This window comes from Sorex araneus, chromosome 7 (assembly GCF_027595985.1).
Source record: "Sorex araneus isolate mSorAra2 chromosome 7, mSorAra2.pri, whole genome shotgun sequence".
Classification (NCBI taxonomy): domain Eukaryota; kingdom Metazoa; phylum Chordata; class Mammalia; order Eulipotyphla; family Soricidae; genus Sorex; species Sorex araneus.
Window position 1 is genome coordinate 5,353,228 of NC_073308.1, and position 17,986 is coordinate 5,371,213.

A 17,986-nucleotide genomic window follows, 5' to 3' on the forward strand; every position below is an offset into this window, starting at 1 on the left:
ATGAAGCAAATTCAACCACAAATGTCTCAGATGCTGCATCATCTCCAAACTCACACAGAAGGAAAAAAGATAGTAGCAAATTATAAGAAATTTTTATTTGACTAAATTCTATTTCATGCATAAACATGACAGTCTGCCCTATTTATTAGACTCTGGTAATTAAAAAAAGTAATGAGGGCTGGAGAGATAGCACAGCGGGTAGGGCGTTTGCCTTGCACGCGGCCGACCCGGGTTCAAATCCCAGCATCCCATATGGTCCCCTGAGCACGGCCAGGGGTAATTCCTGAGTGCAAAGCCAGGAGTAACCCCTGTGCATCGCCAGGTGTGACCCAAAAAGCAAAAAAAATAAAAAAAAATAAAAAAAGTAATGAGGAGCCTTGTACAAAACAGTGAAAATGCTAGCGGTGAGGGTAGCCTACAGTTTCACTCTAGGATAAATATATATATATATATATATATATATATATATATATGTGTGTGTGTGTGTGTATAAATAAATATATATATATATAGAAAAGGCCTCTCCCTTTGGCCATATCAACAATCAGTTCAGATCTTTAAATATAGCCAAATATTCAAAACCACTTCTTCACTTCTCCATGATCTTCAATGCTAACATCACCCACCTCCGGCCATTTTTCTGAATGACATCAATTATATCATCTGTGACGTCTGTCTGAATGATGTGGTTCCTGAAACACCACTGGAGAATTTCTGAGCAAAACATCTGTGTGATTTTTCAAGATCAATTTAAAAGGTTGCAAGACCACACACTCTTGTCACGTATTTCTTCTTTGCTCTGGGAATTTTGGCTATGGTGACATTTTCAGGTACTGACCTCTTCTTTTGTTTAATTTCATCCCTTCTTTTTTTTTCCTCTCTCTCTTCCTCTTCCCCTACTGTTCCCTATCCCTCACCAATTCCAGCTGCTTGCTTGGGCAAACTTTGTACGTTAAGTTTTGCAAACTGTTTGGGAAGTTCTTCTCTAAGCACTGTCTGCATTTAGCAACATCAGGCTCATGTTCACAGTCTTCTGCTGGTAATGAACAAACATGAGGCTGCCAGGCCGGGCAGGGCCAGGTCGGCCCCCAGGACCGGCCTTCCAGCACCCTTGCCTCCACAGTACCGGACACAGAGCGCGTACTGAGTCCAGGCCAGTGCTTGGGTCTCCTCTGCACTCCTGCCCGCCGCATTCAGAGATGTCAGCGGCCGTCCCATGCACCTGGGCTGTCCCACAGCCCCCACTGCCGCTGCTCCCGCCACTACCACTGGCTGATATAGACACACGCAGCTCCACTGAGTTTGTGGACCGGACTTTTGGAGCACTCAGATGGTGGCTAAAGGCGGTTTCTGGGCATTCACCCGGAATCCGAAAGGATGGGACGTCCAGGTGGGGCTGCCGACTCCGCTGCTGCCATATGTCTTGGAGTCTCAGTCCTGGGGCCTGCACACCTGCACCTTGCTTGTGCAAGCTCTAGGCCGCTGGTTCTACCTGCAGTAGATGGGGAGAGCGCACCGGCTCCATCTGGAGAGTCCCAGTGAAATCGGCTCCGGTGAGGAGGTGCCTCGGGGACTTGCTGCTCTCTCTTCTTCCTTGTTCTCCGTGTGCACAGTGGTGCCCACAGTCGAGTTGCTGGCGTGCCATCCGACCTCAAGTGTGCAAGGGAATACAACGTGGGACTGTTCGGCCTCGCTGCCAACATTTGAGGGAGGAAGAGATGGGGAAGGTTGAATCAGGAGGGGCAGAGGGACAGACAGGGGAGGATGTAGAAGAGAAATAAGAGTTAGGGGAGGAGGAATATTCACTGGGAGATAGGAGAGGGGGCATATTCCTGGGGTCAGAGTTCGAGTGTTTCTGAGAGGAACAGGGCTCCTGGGGAGGAGCGCTAACTGCTAGTGTGGACCACAATCTCAGTGTGTGTGTTTCAGAGGATGCCTGGGGGATGCAGTGCAGCCAAGGAACTGAAGACATCTCCTTGGAGTTTCAATCCTGGTGAACACAGATTCTGCCCATGCCCTCTATCCCTGTACTAGGAAAGTGGACTTGGCATGTAGGTCTAGGGTGAAAAGATCAGAAAACCCACCTTGTCAACATAGAGTTTTGTACAAAAACGTTCATCAATACGGGCTACTTACTTGTTCCCCAGGTCCATGATACCTACCTGCCCAAACAAAAAAGAGAAGAAAATAAGACATTAGAAAATAATAGGCAAGTAGATATCTGAATCCCTGTGCCTCTGGTTCACACGTTCATTCTCAGAAGCCAGATTCATTCAAAATCCCTAAGGAAGCAAGAGTAGCGGCTAGTCTTCAAATTCTCTAGGCAAGCAATGGAATTCTTGTGGGAAAGGACTGAGACAGTTTTGCTTGACTTTTCTGTCAACTTCATCTATGTGGAGATGACAACATTTCTAATCCAAAGAGCAGTGTTGTTTCAGAATCAAAGATCCTATTCATTAACCAGTCATCTGTTCTCAGGCACAGATGACTGGTTCTCTGGCTTTTTCCAGATTTGGGCTATTGTAAACAGTGCTGCGATGAACATATAAGTGCAGATGTTATCTCAACTATACTTTTTTGCTTCTTTGGGGTATATTACCAGTAGTGATATTGCTGGGTCAAATGGGAGCTCTGGTACATCTATACAATGAAATACTATGCAGCTGTTAGAAAAAATGAAGTCATGAACTTTGCATATAAGTGGATTAACATGGAAAGTATCATGCTAAGTGAAATGAGTCAGAAAGAGAGCGACAAACATAGAAAGATTGCGCTCATCTGTGGAATATAAAATAACAGAATAGGAGACTAATATCCAAGAATAGTAGAAATAAGTACCAGTAGGTTGGCTCCATGGCTTGGAAGCTGGTCTCACTTTCTGGGGAAGAAGGCAGCTCAGATAGAGAAGGGAACACCAAATAAAATATGGTTGGAGATCCCGCTCGGGAAGGGAGATGTGTGCTGAAAGTAGACTAGAGACTGAACACAATGGCCACTCAATACCCCTTATTGCAAACCACAACACCCAATTGGAGAGAGAGAGATCAAAAGGGAATAGCCTGCCACAGAGGCATGGTGGGGTGTGGGGGTGATGGGATTGGGGGGGAGGTATACTGGGTTTATTGGTGGTGGAGAATGGGCACTGGTGGAGGGATGTGTTTGTGAACATTGTATGAGGGAAAAACAAGTTCTAAAATGTGAAAAAAAAAGATCCTATTCAGACACTTTGTAGTCCTTCCCTCACTTCACTCTTTCCTGTTCTCATTAACAAGTTTAAATGTGCAGCATGCAAAAGAGATCCTAATGTACCAATAAGAAACAGATAAAAATACAAATCAACAGACTAAAAACATCATTTTTTAATCAAGGGAATCAAAGGGCTTACCATAGGAAGAGACTGGGCTGTGTTGCAATCAAAGGGCCTCAAACAGTAAATCCTCTATATCTTCAATGGTCACTGCAGGACACAGAGCAACTGTCAGCCTGATGGTGCAGCTGAGACTGTACCCAGCACAGTGCATGAATGAATATGGACGTGGGGGTGGGTGGACTCAGCCAAAAGAAAGCAAATGAATGCTGCCCAGACATCTCTTTCAGAGGCAGAAGGCAAATGGGAACAGAAGTGGAAGGCCTAAAGAGTTTTCACACTAACAAAGGTAACTTCTAGGATACAGAGAAAACCACATGGTAGTCTCTGGATGAGTGAAAGGGTGAATGAGAAACAAGTGAATTCATTCATTTTTGATCGAGAGCATCCAACAGGTAGCCAAAGAAAATGGATGATGGGATGACTTCGAGTTGGAGACAGCAGCCGATCCAAAAGATCCCAACTAGGATGATGAGAGTTGGAAATCAACACTCAAGAACTGACAGCTGAGATGAGTTAAAGGGACAAACAGGAGAACCTCTTAGTACCTACATGCAAATCATTAGAGCGAAAAGACCGAGTGAGGAAGAGAGAGAGTGAGAAAGAGATGGGAGAATGACAGTTATGAGAGAGAAAGAAGCCAGTACCCAGAGTGAGAAAGAGATGAGAGAATGACAGTATGAGAGAGAGAGGGAGAGAGAGAGAGAGAGAGAGAAACCAGTATCAGAGGCAGGCTGAGGTGGGGTGGGACTAGCTGGAGGGAAACTGGATCCATCGATGGTGGAAAATGTACATTGGTGAAAGAATGGTATTGGAACATTGCATGACTGACACCTAATCATCAACAGTTTTGTAACTGTGTTGCCAGGGCGATTTAATCCCAAACAATAGTGGAATAAATGTATTTGAAAAAGTTTTCTAACCCTCCCCCATGCCCCTAGTGCAGGAGCGAAATTTGCTTGCCTTGAATGCAGTACAGGACAGTTTTATCCCTGGCACAACAGAGTCAAACCTGAGTGCCTCCTGGGGATTCCTGAATCCAGAGGAAGTCCTTGGTACCTGTGGCAGTCTGCCAAACGCCTTCTCCCAATTGCCTTGTTCCATGGAAAGTTGACAAAACAGGAAAACATCCTTCACTTCAGATTTTGAGATAGACATCCATGCAGGCTTTCTCACACTAGCCATGGGAGACATGCCCTGATCAGTCTCCACTCAAGGTGTGAACTTAGTTGCTCTGACTTTTCTTGCAGTCAGAATGGGTAGGCCTATTAGAAAGGGGTGACAATGGTTTGGAACAGTATTTCCAAACCGATGATGAATAGTTCACGGACCAATGGCGGGATTAGCAGTCATCTTTTCATTTTTTTCCCTTCCAACTACTTTAACTTTTTGTTTCTTTTTTTTTTATTTGCTTTTTATTTCAAAAGCAGTCAGCTTATGAACAAATTCCCTGGACCGGGAGGATGGTACAAGCAGTGCAAAAGTCACTAAGGCCATGCATTGACTCTGGGACTCTACCACACAGGGAAAGTGTGAGGAATGTCTAAAGGATGGAATCACAGGCATGTTTTCCCAGAGAGCTTTCACACTCCCTGACTTGGAAACTTCCCATGTTTCCTCCATCTTCTCCATCTTGCCCTTTCTCCTAATTTGATCAAATGTCATATGGATGCTTTTATTCAGAATCACCTAGAACTTAGTTTTATGGACCAACAAACATTTTCTTATTTATTTATTTATTTATTATTTTATTTTTTTAAAATTTATTTTATTGAAACACCATATGTAAAGTTACAAAGTTCTCAGGCTTATGTCTCAGTTATACATGATCAAACACCCGTCCTTTCACCAGTGCCCATATTCCACCACCAAAAAGAAAAAAAAAACAGTATACATCCCATGCTGCACCCCCCAAACATCCCCCTGCATAACTGAAAAATTTCACTTCCTTTTCTCTTTAGCTTGATTACATTCCATAATTCAACACAATACTCACTATTGTTGTTGCAGTTTCAACACAGAACTCACTATTCTTGTTGGAATTTATCCCCCAAGAATACGGCCCTATTGACAGGGAAATATTTGATAATTAGTTTCTAACTGATGAGAATAAAGAGATATAATAAAGTCGCGCGGCCGCTACTGCGTTTGAGGATATCTATGTTTTAGTAATTAAATCCAGGGAGATTTAAGTTGGAAATGGAATCATTTCCCTTCCCGGGGCAGCATGGAGCAAAAGCTTGTTCACAGTCTGGAGACATGGCTGCAAGCACTCGCTGGAACCGCAAGTCATATAGCTGGCTCTGGATCCTGCTCGTTCAGCAGCAAAGCGGCTGTGCAAAGGCATGGCAACCCGGACCGAATCGCGGCGGAGCTCGAGCCGGCACCGGCCCTGGCCTGAGACTCCAAATATTTTTATTTATAATTTCACTGAGAAAGCGGGATGCTCATGGAAGTGTTGAACTTTCGATTCACTGTCAGCATTTTCACTGTGATTCTTAAGATCTCTTCAAATGAACTCAAAATGATATTTGAAATGCACTCTCCCTATCCATTGCAACACAAAAACGACTCCTGGCAACCATCATAATGACTTGACTCAGGCTTTGGTTGCCGTAGTTCTTAACACAGCAAAAAAATGGAGAGGGATGTCCAATTTCAGGACTTGGATGCACCTGGGGCAAGCTGCAAAGCTACCCTGGCATCCAAATGGGACAGTCCACAAAGCCTAAAAGCACAGTCATGATGCAAGCCATTATGACTTAAGAGACAGGACTCCCATGGGGAAGGTAAAACTAACCAGCCTGAAGACCTTGTTTGGGATTAATGGTCAGAGTCCAACAGCCCTCGGAGAACAAAGAACTAAGTTTTGGACCCTCTCTTTCTTACCGTGCTTATCCAAATAGCTACAAGTCTTAATAAAAAGTCAACTTCGCAGTTTACCATGTACTAGTCTCAAGGGAAAAAGAAAAGCCGTAGAATGCTAGTCAGCCCTGGGAGAATCTCTCCTTAGAGCCCCTAGGAGACATTTGCTTCTCCTTGAGTCAGTCCCCTCAAGACAGTTGTGTCCATCCTAAGACTTTACCTCCATAAATGAATAATCACACCTACGTGCAGTCCTGTACCTCAACCCCTGCAGATGTTTTCTAAGTTTGCTAACAGCTCTGCATGAAAGGGGCCATTTGACCATCAGTCTGTGGCCCCTGTCTCTTTCTTCTTCTTCCCAGGAGCCTGGGCAGAACAGGGTAGGCCGTGATCAGCCATTGAACTCACCTGTCATTCACACATATCATCAATTCACAGCATTCTATCTTAATTGACCTAGTCTGCAACCCCTTTTGGCTTAGAAATGAAAATGACTGCACACTTGATTATTCTCAGCCTTTCTAAGAATTGAGTAGGTTTGGTCACTCTGTAGTACAAATGTTGCTACCTCGAGGAATGATGACAAACAACCATTGAGATTTTCACAGTGCATTTCTGAAAGGTTGGGGTGTGATGAAATTTTCAGAGAATTCTTTATCAAATGAAAGAATTCTTCACTGACTCCCAAATTATAGAATAAAATAAGTGTTCTCACTTAGATGTGGACATTCAATTTCACATTATTTTGAGTGCAACATGACAATTAGTGATAAATATTTGGAGTGTCCAGCTCACAATGCAGAGAACATATAAAAAGTGTAAAGCAGTAAGAATCTACGAGATCCAGCCAAAACTGTATTGGGGAAATTGATTGCCATGTATGTTATCATGTCAAAATGAAAAAAAAAACCCTAATCAACATTCTGTACATGAACATCTGAAACATCTGGAAAAGGAATAGCAAATGAACCCAAAATTGTAATAGGAAGGAAATAATAAAAGCAAAAAGAGAAATCTACCACATAGCTCCTTGCTCCAACGCCCACCCCCCTCATTAATACCCTTGTACTGTGACCTCTTTCTGGGTCTGAAGAAGCTGCCAACCACCTCTCAAACCCAGGACATGCCCCTCTCAAACCCAGAATGATGATGCTGGCCTTTTGGTCATTTAGGCACCAAGAAGTCTCAGACCCTCATCCTGTCCCATTCCCCATTTGCCACGACCTCTTTCTAGGTCCTTGGGAATAATGCAATTGCCACTCCAATTCCATCGCCATCAACCTACCAGCTTGGTGCTTTTCCTATCTTGCCCCAAATACCTCCATCATAACCCTCCACACAATTGGGAATAGGAGATACTGACTTGAATAGCCCTGAAGCAGCATCCTATGGGCACAGCCATTGTTAGAGTGACCCATTAGCAGGAGCAACGGCTTACAGAAAAATAACCAAACAGATCACATTTCAGATCATTGGGAATCTAAGCTCCCATCCTAAGAGGTCCCTCTAATAGGTATGAGCCCTGGGGAAATGACCGGAGTCACCTACTCGGCAGACCGGGTCACGACTCCTGGCAAATCAGAAGGCTCAGTCCAATTTCAAGCCTCGTCCATGAGGAGCCCCATGCTCCATGCAATGGTCTTGGAAAGAAAGCAATCTCTGCAAAAAAGATGCAACCAACTCAAAGATGATCTTATTCAGGGTATCACACAGTCCATAGATACGGAACTGATGACATTCAAAAGTACAATTGCAAGCAACAGCTACAGAATTTCACATACGGAGGACTCTATCAGTGATGCTGAAGCAAAATACTAAAAATGTAAAACCTGAGCTTCCATTTGACCCAGCAAGCCCACTTCTAATACATCCCAAGGGCCCGAAAGTATGGAGAAAATACATTGGCATCGCTCAGTTCCTGGAGCATTATCTACAGTAGAAATGGTGGAAACAGCCTAAGTGTCCAAGAATAGGTAGATGACTGGAGAAAGAAGCTCCGGGAGGTCCTGGAGGAGCTAGAAGGAGAAGCCAGAGAACAGGAGTCTGAAGAGGGCTGCTTCCAATGCAAGTCAGCTGCTGCAGTACTGAGCTGGGACAGCAGAGGGCGGAGCAAACACAGTCCAGAGGGAGGCTGGCCAAGCAAGGGGCAGGGAGGAGGGACTGTCCCAGGTTCCTGGTTGGGGGAGTGGCTGGGGGTCAGAGACCATGCAAGCCCACGCATGTTGCAGATCTCATAGGGACCAGATTTCTCAGCAAGACGCGTTCAAAACTTTAGCCTGAGGAAAGTCTCCAGTCTCAGGATGTTCCCCAGAGAGAGCTTTAGAACCCTGGGCTTTGGAGGAAGAACGCTCTGTCCTATGGATGTCAGGGCTTGTGTGTGTGTGTGTTTGGGGGCGGGGTGGGGTAAGTCAGCTGGAAGGAATGAAGGCCTGGGTCTCCGGGAGTCACCTTGGATCAGGACAGTGGCCTCCTCGGTCATACTGTCCACCTCCACCTGGGTTGTGCAAGGGGCCTTCCAGCCGTGGTCCAGCTGTGTGGTCAGGAGGGTGAGATCCCCCCCAACCCCCGTCTCCTTCTGCGGGTCAGAGGAGGCACCTGCCTGGGGAGGGCCCAAGTCCTGTGCCCTGAGCTCTCCCCCTAAGGTCCCGGCACCCTGCATCTCCTGCCCGAAACTGCACAAGTAGCCACTCCCCTCCCCTTCCGTGAAGCCCTCCGGGCTCGACAGCAGTGCCTGGGTCAGGCTGTCAGAGCAGAGGCTTGAGGGTCAGTGGGCCCCTGGAATCCCTCCAGAGGCCCATCCCTGCCCTTCAGAGGGTCCCTAGGATGCCACCAGCTGAGGGAGGGCAGCCACCCAGGATGAAGGGGTGACTGTGGGTGAGACTCAGGGAAGGGAACGGGCTCTTCTTGACCCCAGACATGGACAACACCACAGGACATCCAGGCCTGATCACCAGGGCGGACTGAGGGGCAGGTGGGCCTCAGACTCACCAGGCTGGCCCGGCGGTAGTGGGCGCCAGGTTAGTCAACGTCAATGGTGAAGCCGTCCAGGGCCCAGGAGAAGGTGAGCTCCATGGTGGGTCATGAGAGGCGTGGCCTGCAGGGTCAGGTTGATCCCCAGGTTGATGTCGGCACTAGAGGGGGCGAGGGTGATCTTGGTTGCATCTGCAGAGAAAACAATCCCTGTGGGTGAAGTGGGGGGGGGGGACGGGGGACAGACAAGTGACCAGACAGGGCGAGTGGGGAGTCGGGGCTGGGGATCAGCCTCAGGAATGGGGAGAAGGTTCCGGCCCATCACCCCAGCCTGGCAGCAGCATTGTGCAGGAGGGAGAGGGCAGCAGGAGACGCCGCGGTGCTTGACTATGGGCGGTGACAGAATCCTTGGTGTCCTCAAGGCCAGACAAGGAGGACCATGGGATCAAGACGACGGCTCAGCAGGCCCCACCTTGGACAGACTGGACGCCAGTGCCGTTGGCTTTACCCATGAAGTTCTCAGCAAAGCAGGTGTATTTGCCTTCATTGGACCTGCCAATGTTCCTAATGATCAACATCCCCTTCGGAGTGACAGTCAGTCTGTGGCAAGGACAGAGGAGATCAGGATCTGCCATATGGAGTCATGGAAAGGGCACAACGGAGGGGAAGAGGGAGCCAGAGGAGGAAGGGCGAAGGAGAGAGAGAAAACGGAGGTGAGGAGCAGGGGGAAGGGAAGGGGGAGTGAGGGGAGGGGAAGGCAGATTAAGGGGAGAGGGAAAGAGGGGGAAGGGGAGGGAGGGGGAGGAAAGGGGAGGAAGAGGAGGAGGGGGAGAAAGGAAAGAACAGAAGAAGAAGGGGAGGGGGTGTCACTAGGGAGAAGGGGGTAAGGTGCCCCTGGGGAAGGGTCTTACCTGCTGCTGTTGACCAGAATCTCAGTGCCTTTGCCTCGCGCTGCAGGGATCAGGCGCCTGACGGGATTCAGCCTGAAATCGGGGCCAGAGCTGGAAGGAAAGGGCAGCTCATCACCCGGAGCCCTGAGTGGCCACTGCCCTGTTAGGGAGCCACTTGATTGTCTGCTGGGCACATGCACCCTCGATGGCTGGCCTGTGAGAAACTCCTGGCAGCAACCCCCAGCCCCCCACCCACAGTTACCCCCGCCCACAGTCACCCTCTCCCACCCCTGCCCCAACCCCACCGCCCCCAGCCAGGGCAGCCCTGAAGAGCCTCTCCTTGACTCCAGCTCTGCTCTCCAGGTCAATTCTTTATTTTATCTACTTTGGGGGCCCTACCTGGCAATGCTCAGCAGTCGCTCCCATGAGACTTGGGGACCCACAGTGCCAGGGAGTGTACCAGGACCTCCCACAGGAACGGTAAATCCCCCAATCCCGGGGGAATTTCAAACTCATGATGAGGACGATGGGTGCAGGAGAGGGCCCTTGGTCACCTCTGTCCTCCCGCCCGTCCCTGCCCTTGCAGTGCACCTGGTGGCTCCTGCCTCAGGTCCTTGGGCATCTTGTTTGGAAATCCCTCAGATCTTCCCCGCTGGCCCCATATCAGATCACACGCCTGTCTGTCTGGGGAGTCGGATTTCCCTGGCCCAGCATGGAGGTGCCCTGGAACAGTCTTCCTCGTGAACCAAGACGCAAGCGGAGGACGAGTGCCTGCTCCTGCCCGCTGGGAAGCTGCCCCGTGACGGGCAGTCCCTGGCTCCACCTGCCTTCTCACTTCAGCCTCGCCACAGCTGGGTGACGGCCGCAGAGCTGACATGAGAATTCCAGAGGCAGAGCCGGAGAGGCTCACAGGTGCAGGTCCTTGGCTTCCCTCCACTCCATCCCTGCCGTTCCATACGGCGGCCTGAGCACTGCCAGCAGTGACTCTCAGCACAGAGCCAGGAGCACGCCAAGCCCCTATGTGGGGTCCCCCTCAGCCCTCCAAGATCAAGAAACAGAATCACAGGAGACAAGTACCTTGTCACTCTTTCAATAGCTCAAGAAGCTGGGTTAAAGTCAAAACTAGTTGATGTGGGTTTTTTTTTCCAGTGACTTTTGCTGCCTGGTCGAAAGCCGCCAACTCTGATGTTGGCCACCGCAGTCCCGGGAGTGGCCCCGGCACCGGCACCTGGCCTTGAAACCCCTCACCCGGGCTCTCACTCCTTCTTCAAGAGCTTGAGTTTCACTCAGAAGCTGTTGGAAGTCTCAGGAGACTATGTGTGTATGCGCGCTGTGTTTGTGTGCCTGTCTACATGCACCTGTGTGCACATGTACATATCCCATGTGTTTGTGTATATGTATGTTAGAATGCATGTGTGTTTGTGTGTATGACTGTGTTGGCTAGTGCATCTATATCTGTGTATATATACATATGTGCTGAGTCTTGTGTGCACGTGTGTACATCTGTGTGAGTGTGTGTGTGTATGTTTTTGTGTGTGGAAAGGCTATGAGGCAGAGCCCTTAAGTGCTTGCAGCGTCCCTCGTGCCCCCGGCCTCTCACCCTGCACGGACAGCTCGGCGCTGGCATAGACGGTGCCGTGCTTGTTCTCTGCAACGCACTGGTCACTGTCACTGCCATCCAGTTGCTCATCGATTTGCTCGAGCGGGCACCAGTAACATCTCTCATTGTCAGACTAATTGTTACTGTTTTTGGCATATCCAATACGCCACGGGTAGCTTGCCAGGCTCTGCCATGCGGGCGCGATACTCTCGGTAGCTTGCCTGGCTCTCCGAGAGGGGCGGAGGAGTCGAACAAGGGTTGGCTGCGTGAAAGGCAAATGCCCTACTCGAATAACCTCGAGGCTCAGCTTGGAGAACTGCAGGTCCCTGGCCTGCACCTCCACCCCGGCCTGTGGACAGGAGCCCGCAGGGCAGGGCAGAGGCCAGAACCCGGGTCAAAGGACTGACAAAGGTGGAAGGTGGGGGGATGGGGGGACTCGGCATGGGGGTGTGCAGCCGCCCAGTCCTATTTCTGGGCGAGCTGGAGCCCCAGGACCCTGCACAGGGCATCAAATGGACAGAAGCAGGTGGGCCGGGACCCTGGACCAGACCCCGGATCTTCTGCTGGTGAAGGGGGGGGGGCGCTCTAGCTGTCCAGCCCGTGGCCAGGGAGCTCTAGGAGGGAGAGAAGCGTGGAACACCACCCCACGGCGCCCTGACGGCCCAGAAAAGCTTCCTCTTGGGGGGGAAGTCTGCATGGTGAGGGACAGGCGGGCAGGGGGCAGGGGGCAGTGACAGACCTGACTCCGGGGGGCCCCAGCTCTCCTACCTGAGAGGCCAGGGGCTCCCCATTCCGCAGCCAGCGCATCATGGGCCGGGGCTTGCCCGCCGCCGCACAGCCCCAGCTCAGGGTGGATCCAATGTCGGCCTCCGTGTCTGAGATCACCTTGAGCCACGCAGGCTGAGCTGTGGGCTCAGGAAGAGGGAAGAAGGGAAGAGGGAAGAGGGAAGAGGGAGAAAGGCTGGGCAGGGCCTTGGGGGCGCCTCTGGCCCCTTGAGGGCATCGCAGGGCTGCAGTGCTTACAAGGGACGGCAGAGGGCACCGTCAGCGTTTGGAACTGGTTAGGGGCCAGGGGCTGTGGCAGCGGTTTCGATGATGGGAAAGCTTCCCTTGTGTCTTTTGCAGACTCCGCTGAAGCGGGTAGCCTCTTCCCACACCAGAAGGCCTGAGCAAGCCCACTCTGCCCCTCGGTCAGCGTCTGCTCGAGGGCGCAGGCATGCGGGGGGCGGGGGGGACCGGGAGGGGTTGGCTGCGAGCACTTTACCCTGCACGGAGTCTCGGCCCTTGAAGTACTCTGCTTCACACTGTAGGTGCCCGCGTCTTCAAAGCTGACGCTGGGGATCTGCAGGGTGGGCTCGGCCATGGCCCACTACGGGGACAAGGAGCCTTCCACTTTGCGCCACTTGATTCTGGGCACAGGGCTGGCAGGGAGACAAAGTCAGAGGGGCCAGGCTGAGCAAGGCACTCCCCTGTGCCTGCCACCTCTCTCGGGCAGGTGAGGGTGCAGCCCTGGCAGCGGGACCCCAGGCCTGGGAAGGAGCAGAGGGAGAGAGGAGAGGAGGGGCCTCAGCACAGGGAGAAAGGAGCAAGAACAAGGAAGACCCCCCCCCCCCCCACTGCCAGGCCCTTGCCTTCCCCTCCTCTCCTTCTCTCCCTCCCTGCCTGCCCTCCCTCTCTCTTCCCTCCCTCCCTCCCTCCCTCTTTCCCTGCCCTCCATCTCTCCTTGCCCTCCCCTTCTCCTTTCCCCTCCCTCCCTCCCCTTCCCTCTCTTCCCTTCCCCCCTATTTATTCCCTCTTCCCTACTGTACCAGCCTGTCCTGCCTCCAACAGGGAGCTTCCCTTGAACTCAGCCCTTGAACTCAGTCCTCTCCGTGGGCTTGCTCTTCTGCTCCCCACCTCTCCTGGGCCGGCCTCCTTCACCAGGGGACCCCCGTCACCAACAGGGCCCTGCCTCTACTTCTCAGAGGGCTTTCAGCTACCAGTGAGCAGTGTGGGAAGGTGAGCTGAGACTCAGAATCACTTTTTCTTTCGGGGGAGAGATCTCTAAAGCAGTGCCCGAGGCCCCTGGTGACACACTTCTGGCTGCTGCTCAGGTCCACCAGTGCTCAGAGACTTCCAGGGGGGCCAACAGTGCTCCAGAGACCGGTGGTGGCAGAAGTGACCCTGGCACTCTGCATAGGGGCCCAAGAGCTCCAACCCTTTGTGCCTTCTCCCAGCCATCAGCAGACTGAAAGGGCCAAGAATGCCCCTTTCAAATTCTTTAAGACAGATTTTCTGGGAGCCCAGTAACTACCCACGGTGCGGGAAGCAGGCTGGCTGGCCTGAGAGAAGAGGGCCATGGGTGTAAACTCAGGTTCACCTACTCTATAAGCATTCATTGAGCACCTGTTGTTTGCTTTGCCCTAGTATAGTGGACTCTTTCAGAGGGAACATACCTATGCTGTAATTCAAATCATGAATCATGAAATCTCGTTAATCACCGATTTCTTGGGCGGGCTCAGTAACATCTCATTTCATCCTTCCTTTCCCTGAGATCTTAGAAGTCCATCTCCACTCAGCCCTCCTAATGATGTTGCACTGGGGGCTCTTCAGGGTCAGGGGAATGAGATCCAGCTTGTTACTGGATTTTGCATATGACTACACAATGGGGAGCTTGCAAGGCTGTCCCATGTGGGCAGGAAACTCTCAGAAGATTGCCAGTTTCCCAGAGGGAAAAGTAGGCTAAAGACATTGAGCTGTCCCCGCGCTTCTGAGAGCTTGCTTTTAAGTCTCTCTCTGGATGTTGGCCTTGATGGGATTGCACACACCTGGGTTCCTCTGCCGGTACCTTCATGCATGAGGCCTGTCTGAACGTGTGGAGAGGGGCCTCCAGCATGGCTGTAGCTAGGTTCCGGTGGTCTTTGGCCACCAGGAGCTCTGCTCGGGGATGGGGAGGGAGCTGGAGCCCATCCCCTCTGAGGGGTCCCGGGGAAGACAGCCAGGTGTTCGGGCAAGAGACTCTCTGAAATTAAAAACGAATAAAAAAGTAAGGGACAGCTACTAGCACCCACCAAAGCTTGCGAAATTGGGGAGCTTGTTGTGGAGCCAATGGTAAGAGAGACCTAGACGGGGGAGTTTGAGGAGGCCGAGGTGAGAGGAGGCAGCCCTGGTCCGGAGAGCTCCAACTCTGAGGAGGGCCAAGGGGGAGCAGAGGGAGGGCCTGACTTTATTCCTGCCCTCAGGGCACCACTGCAGGAAGCCCAGAAGCACTGAGGACAGGGGTGCAGGGCCCAGTGTGCCCCAGGAACACTCACACAGTGCCCTGAGGAGCAGCTGGCACCCCGTCCCCACCCCCAGGCCGCAGCTCACCTGGGTAGTGGGTAGGAGGGTCACAGGGTAGCACCCCCCAACCCTTCCTGGGTCTCCTCCTCCTTGGAGAATTCCTGCAGATCTGAGGCACAGACAGACATCAGGCCTGCCCAGGGCATCAAGAAACCTGCCTGCCGTCTAAGCACTAACCAGCGCGACCCACTGAGCCCTGCCAAGGCCCGGCTATGGGTGGAAGGGAACCCAGGACATTAGAGACCCGTGGGTGACCGAGAGGAGGGACAGCTGTGGATGTCTCAAGAGGGATGGCCCTGGGTGACTCTAGAGGGACGGCCTTGTGTCTCATCCCTCTCCTGTCACAGTCCTGTCTTGCGTTTCTCCTCCCTCCTATCGCAGCCCTGCCCCGTGTCAAACCTCTGTCCTGTGCCACACTCTTGCCTTTGTCACACCTCTGTCTTTCACACCCAGCCCTGTGTCACACCCCTGTCCTGTCACACCCCTGTTCTGTCATACCCCACCCTGTGTCACACTCCCGTTTTGTCACCTCCCTGGTATCACATAGTCCCCTGAGCTCTGCCAGGGGTCACTTCTGAGCACAGAGCCCGGAGCAGCCCCAAGTACCACTTGGTGTGCCCCCACCCAAATGAGCCATCCAGAGGCACAGTCACAGCCCAAGGAGCCCCTCGACAGGCCAGCACTGGTGCGGGACACTTTCTCATCACACAAAGTCTCAGGAAGGCTCTGAGGCCCCTGACATGTGGGGACACAAAACTCAGGACACTTCTCAGGATGGTGCTAGGGCCTGGCAAAGGCAACGAATGGACTCAGCATCAAGGCCAGCACCTTAACCTCCTTCTCTCCCTCTCTCTCTCCCTCCTTCCTCTCTCCTCTCTGTTTCTGTCTCTCCTCTTTCTCCCCTGTCTCTCTCTGTCTCTCCTTTCTCTCTATCCTCTCTGTCTCTCTTCTCTCTGCTTCTCTCAGTCTCTGCCTGTCTCTGTCCATCCGTCTGTCTCTCTCTGTGCCCTACAAGGGGACACTTGGTGGTCTCCGCAAGCCCCAGGGCTCAATATCAAGGTCCTCAGGATGTGGCTCTAAGGATCTGTGTTGTTGGGTACAACAGACACACCCTGGCAAGGCTCTGGGGAGAGAATAAGTTTTTTGTTTGTTTCCGGGCCACACCTGGCAGTGCTCAGGGGACCATGCAGTGTCAGTGGCCAAGCTGGTTTATCCTTTCTGCCTTGCCACAGGAAACTTAGAGTTATTGGGTTACTCCCATCACAGTGCTCCCACTCCTCTGTTTTTCTTTGTAACCTTTCTTTGTGCTCTGCTTACCCAATAGGTCAATCACCTTTATCTAATAATCAGACTGTTAACTGGTAAATATTGCTTTTCTCTTCTTAAGTCCTTTGCATAGTTACTTCAGAGCAATGTCCTTTTTGTATAGACACAGGAAGACAGCTAATGCTATGCTTTGTCACTTGGAAGTTCATTGACTCTGAATAATATTCCCTCCTGGCCATCTGTTTTCTCAACTTAAGCCTCAATTGTCCTTACTTCCTTGCACCCCCAAAGCAGGATCCCGACGAGGGACTGGATGGACCTGGGGCAAACTGTGAGCTACCCTGGCATCAAAATTGGCCAGGCCAAAATTCAATAATACTTAAAGAAGATACTTAATGAAGAGCATGCTCATGGACAAATTCTTTCATGATCCAAAAAGTAACAACTGAATTAGCACCCTGCTAGTCTTAGGAAAGATGAATCTGGCCTGAGCACTGTAATCTGAGCTCTATAGCGAGATGTCCCCAGGAGAGCCACCCTACAAGCTTAATGTATCTCTTCCTGTGTCCTTACAAAATAACTAATATGAAGAAGTAGAATTAAGATGTCAATTAAGATGTTAATTAAGTTATTGGACTAGGAGAGGAGAAAGACCCCTAAGTGGTATTTTGCTCTTGAGCAGAAGAAGGGCTTTTCATATGCTGATTGTGCTACCACTGGAGGGGGTATAGTGGCTACCCCCAATGGGGGCAGTTGGAGAGAGAAGAGAGAGAGACCAAGGAGTGAGTGGGAGCACGAAGAGATGAGGGAAGAGACAGGAGGAGACTAGAATGAGGGGCAGTGTGAGACTAGAATCGGGAGCTTAGAGAGACTGGAACAGGCGCGTGGGAAGAATGGAAGAAACGGCAACTGACCATCAACCAGCCTGGCCCTTGTTTCCTCCTTTGTCTGCCCATGGCCTTGGCCATCCAGGGAGGGGAACTGACTCGAGACCACTGAACACAGGCGGCGGTGAGAGAGCCGCGGGGTTCCCTAGCCGCCTTGTGAATACACACTTGCCCACTGTGGCTCAGTCCTCTTTCATCTCCTGTCCTCTCCTGACCCCCCGGTACGGGGACTCCACGGGTGGGAAAACTGCTTAGGAAGCCGCTTCAGCAGTCCACATGCTTAGCCATGGGGCGGGTGATTCCACAAACACCCCAACTTCCCCAGCGCAGGGACCCTTCTTACCTGAGGAGGAGACGAGGGCCATGGTGACCAGCAGCAGTGGGTGTGAGCCCCTCCTGACAGATGTCCCCATGCTGGAGGTCCCCGGGCAGCGCTGTGCAGAGGGGAGGGGGCCATTCAGAGTGGGCACAGCGGGAGGCCAGGGGGTGTTGGGGTGGGGGTGGGAAGAGGAGCTCAATCACCCTCCACTTTTGCCCACAGCCTGCAGGAGGGCCCATCCCGGGGGTGGGGGAGCTGTGCTGCAAGCAGCCCTGCGGGAGGGTCCATCCTACGGGCAGGGGGTGCCATGCTGCCCAGGCACATCCCAGGGAAGGGCTGGGCCATTATGCGGGGCTCCCAGGCAGAGTGTCTCCCACCGCCCTGCTGGGATTCTGGCTCTGGGGGGAACCCAGGGCGGCTGGTTGGTGGGCGAAGACCCACCTGCCCACTGCCCCGCTAATGGCCCTTGGTGTGGGGTCCAGAGGGAACAGGGCCCAGCCA

General features: G+C 51.8%; 1 protein-coding gene and 1 pseudogene across 1 annotated transcript; both read right to left on the reverse strand.

The window, feature by feature from the left end:
• Positions 1-575: 575 nt before the first annotated feature.
• LOC129406549 (density-regulated protein-like) lies at positions 576-1,645 on the reverse strand (annotated as a pseudogene).
• Positions 1,646-9,260: 7,615 nt separating this feature from the next.
• LOC129406550 (contactin-2-like) lies at positions 9,261-12,778 on the reverse strand. Its single transcript, XM_055144710.1, has 4 exons — positions 12,461-12,778; positions 10,114-10,203; positions 9,675-9,802; positions 9,261-9,394 (listed from the first exon to the last, which is right to left on the reverse strand). The coding sequence occupies exons 1-4, from the start codon at positions 12,481-12,483 to the stop codon at positions 9,261-9,263; spliced, it is 375 nt and encodes a 124-aa protein (XP_055000685.1). The 5' UTR covers positions 12,484-12,778.
• Positions 12,779-17,986: the final 5,208 nt, after the last annotated feature.

What these genes read in the sequence shown, in the direction of transcription:
- LOC129406550 (XM_055144710.1), bottom strand. Translation starts at nt 12,483, where the DNA reads ATGGGGAGCCCCTGGCCTCTCAG. An exon ending in ATTCTGGTCAACAGCAGCAG is followed by an intron (nt 9,803 to 10,113) that starts GTAAGACCCTTC and finishes TCCTTGCCACAG; the next exon opens with ACTGACTGTCACTCCGAAGG. An exon ending in TGGCGTCCAGTCTGTCCAAG is followed by an intron (nt 9,395 to 9,674) that starts GTGGGGCCTGCT and finishes TTTTCTCTGCAG; the next exon opens with ATGCAACCAAGATCACCCTC.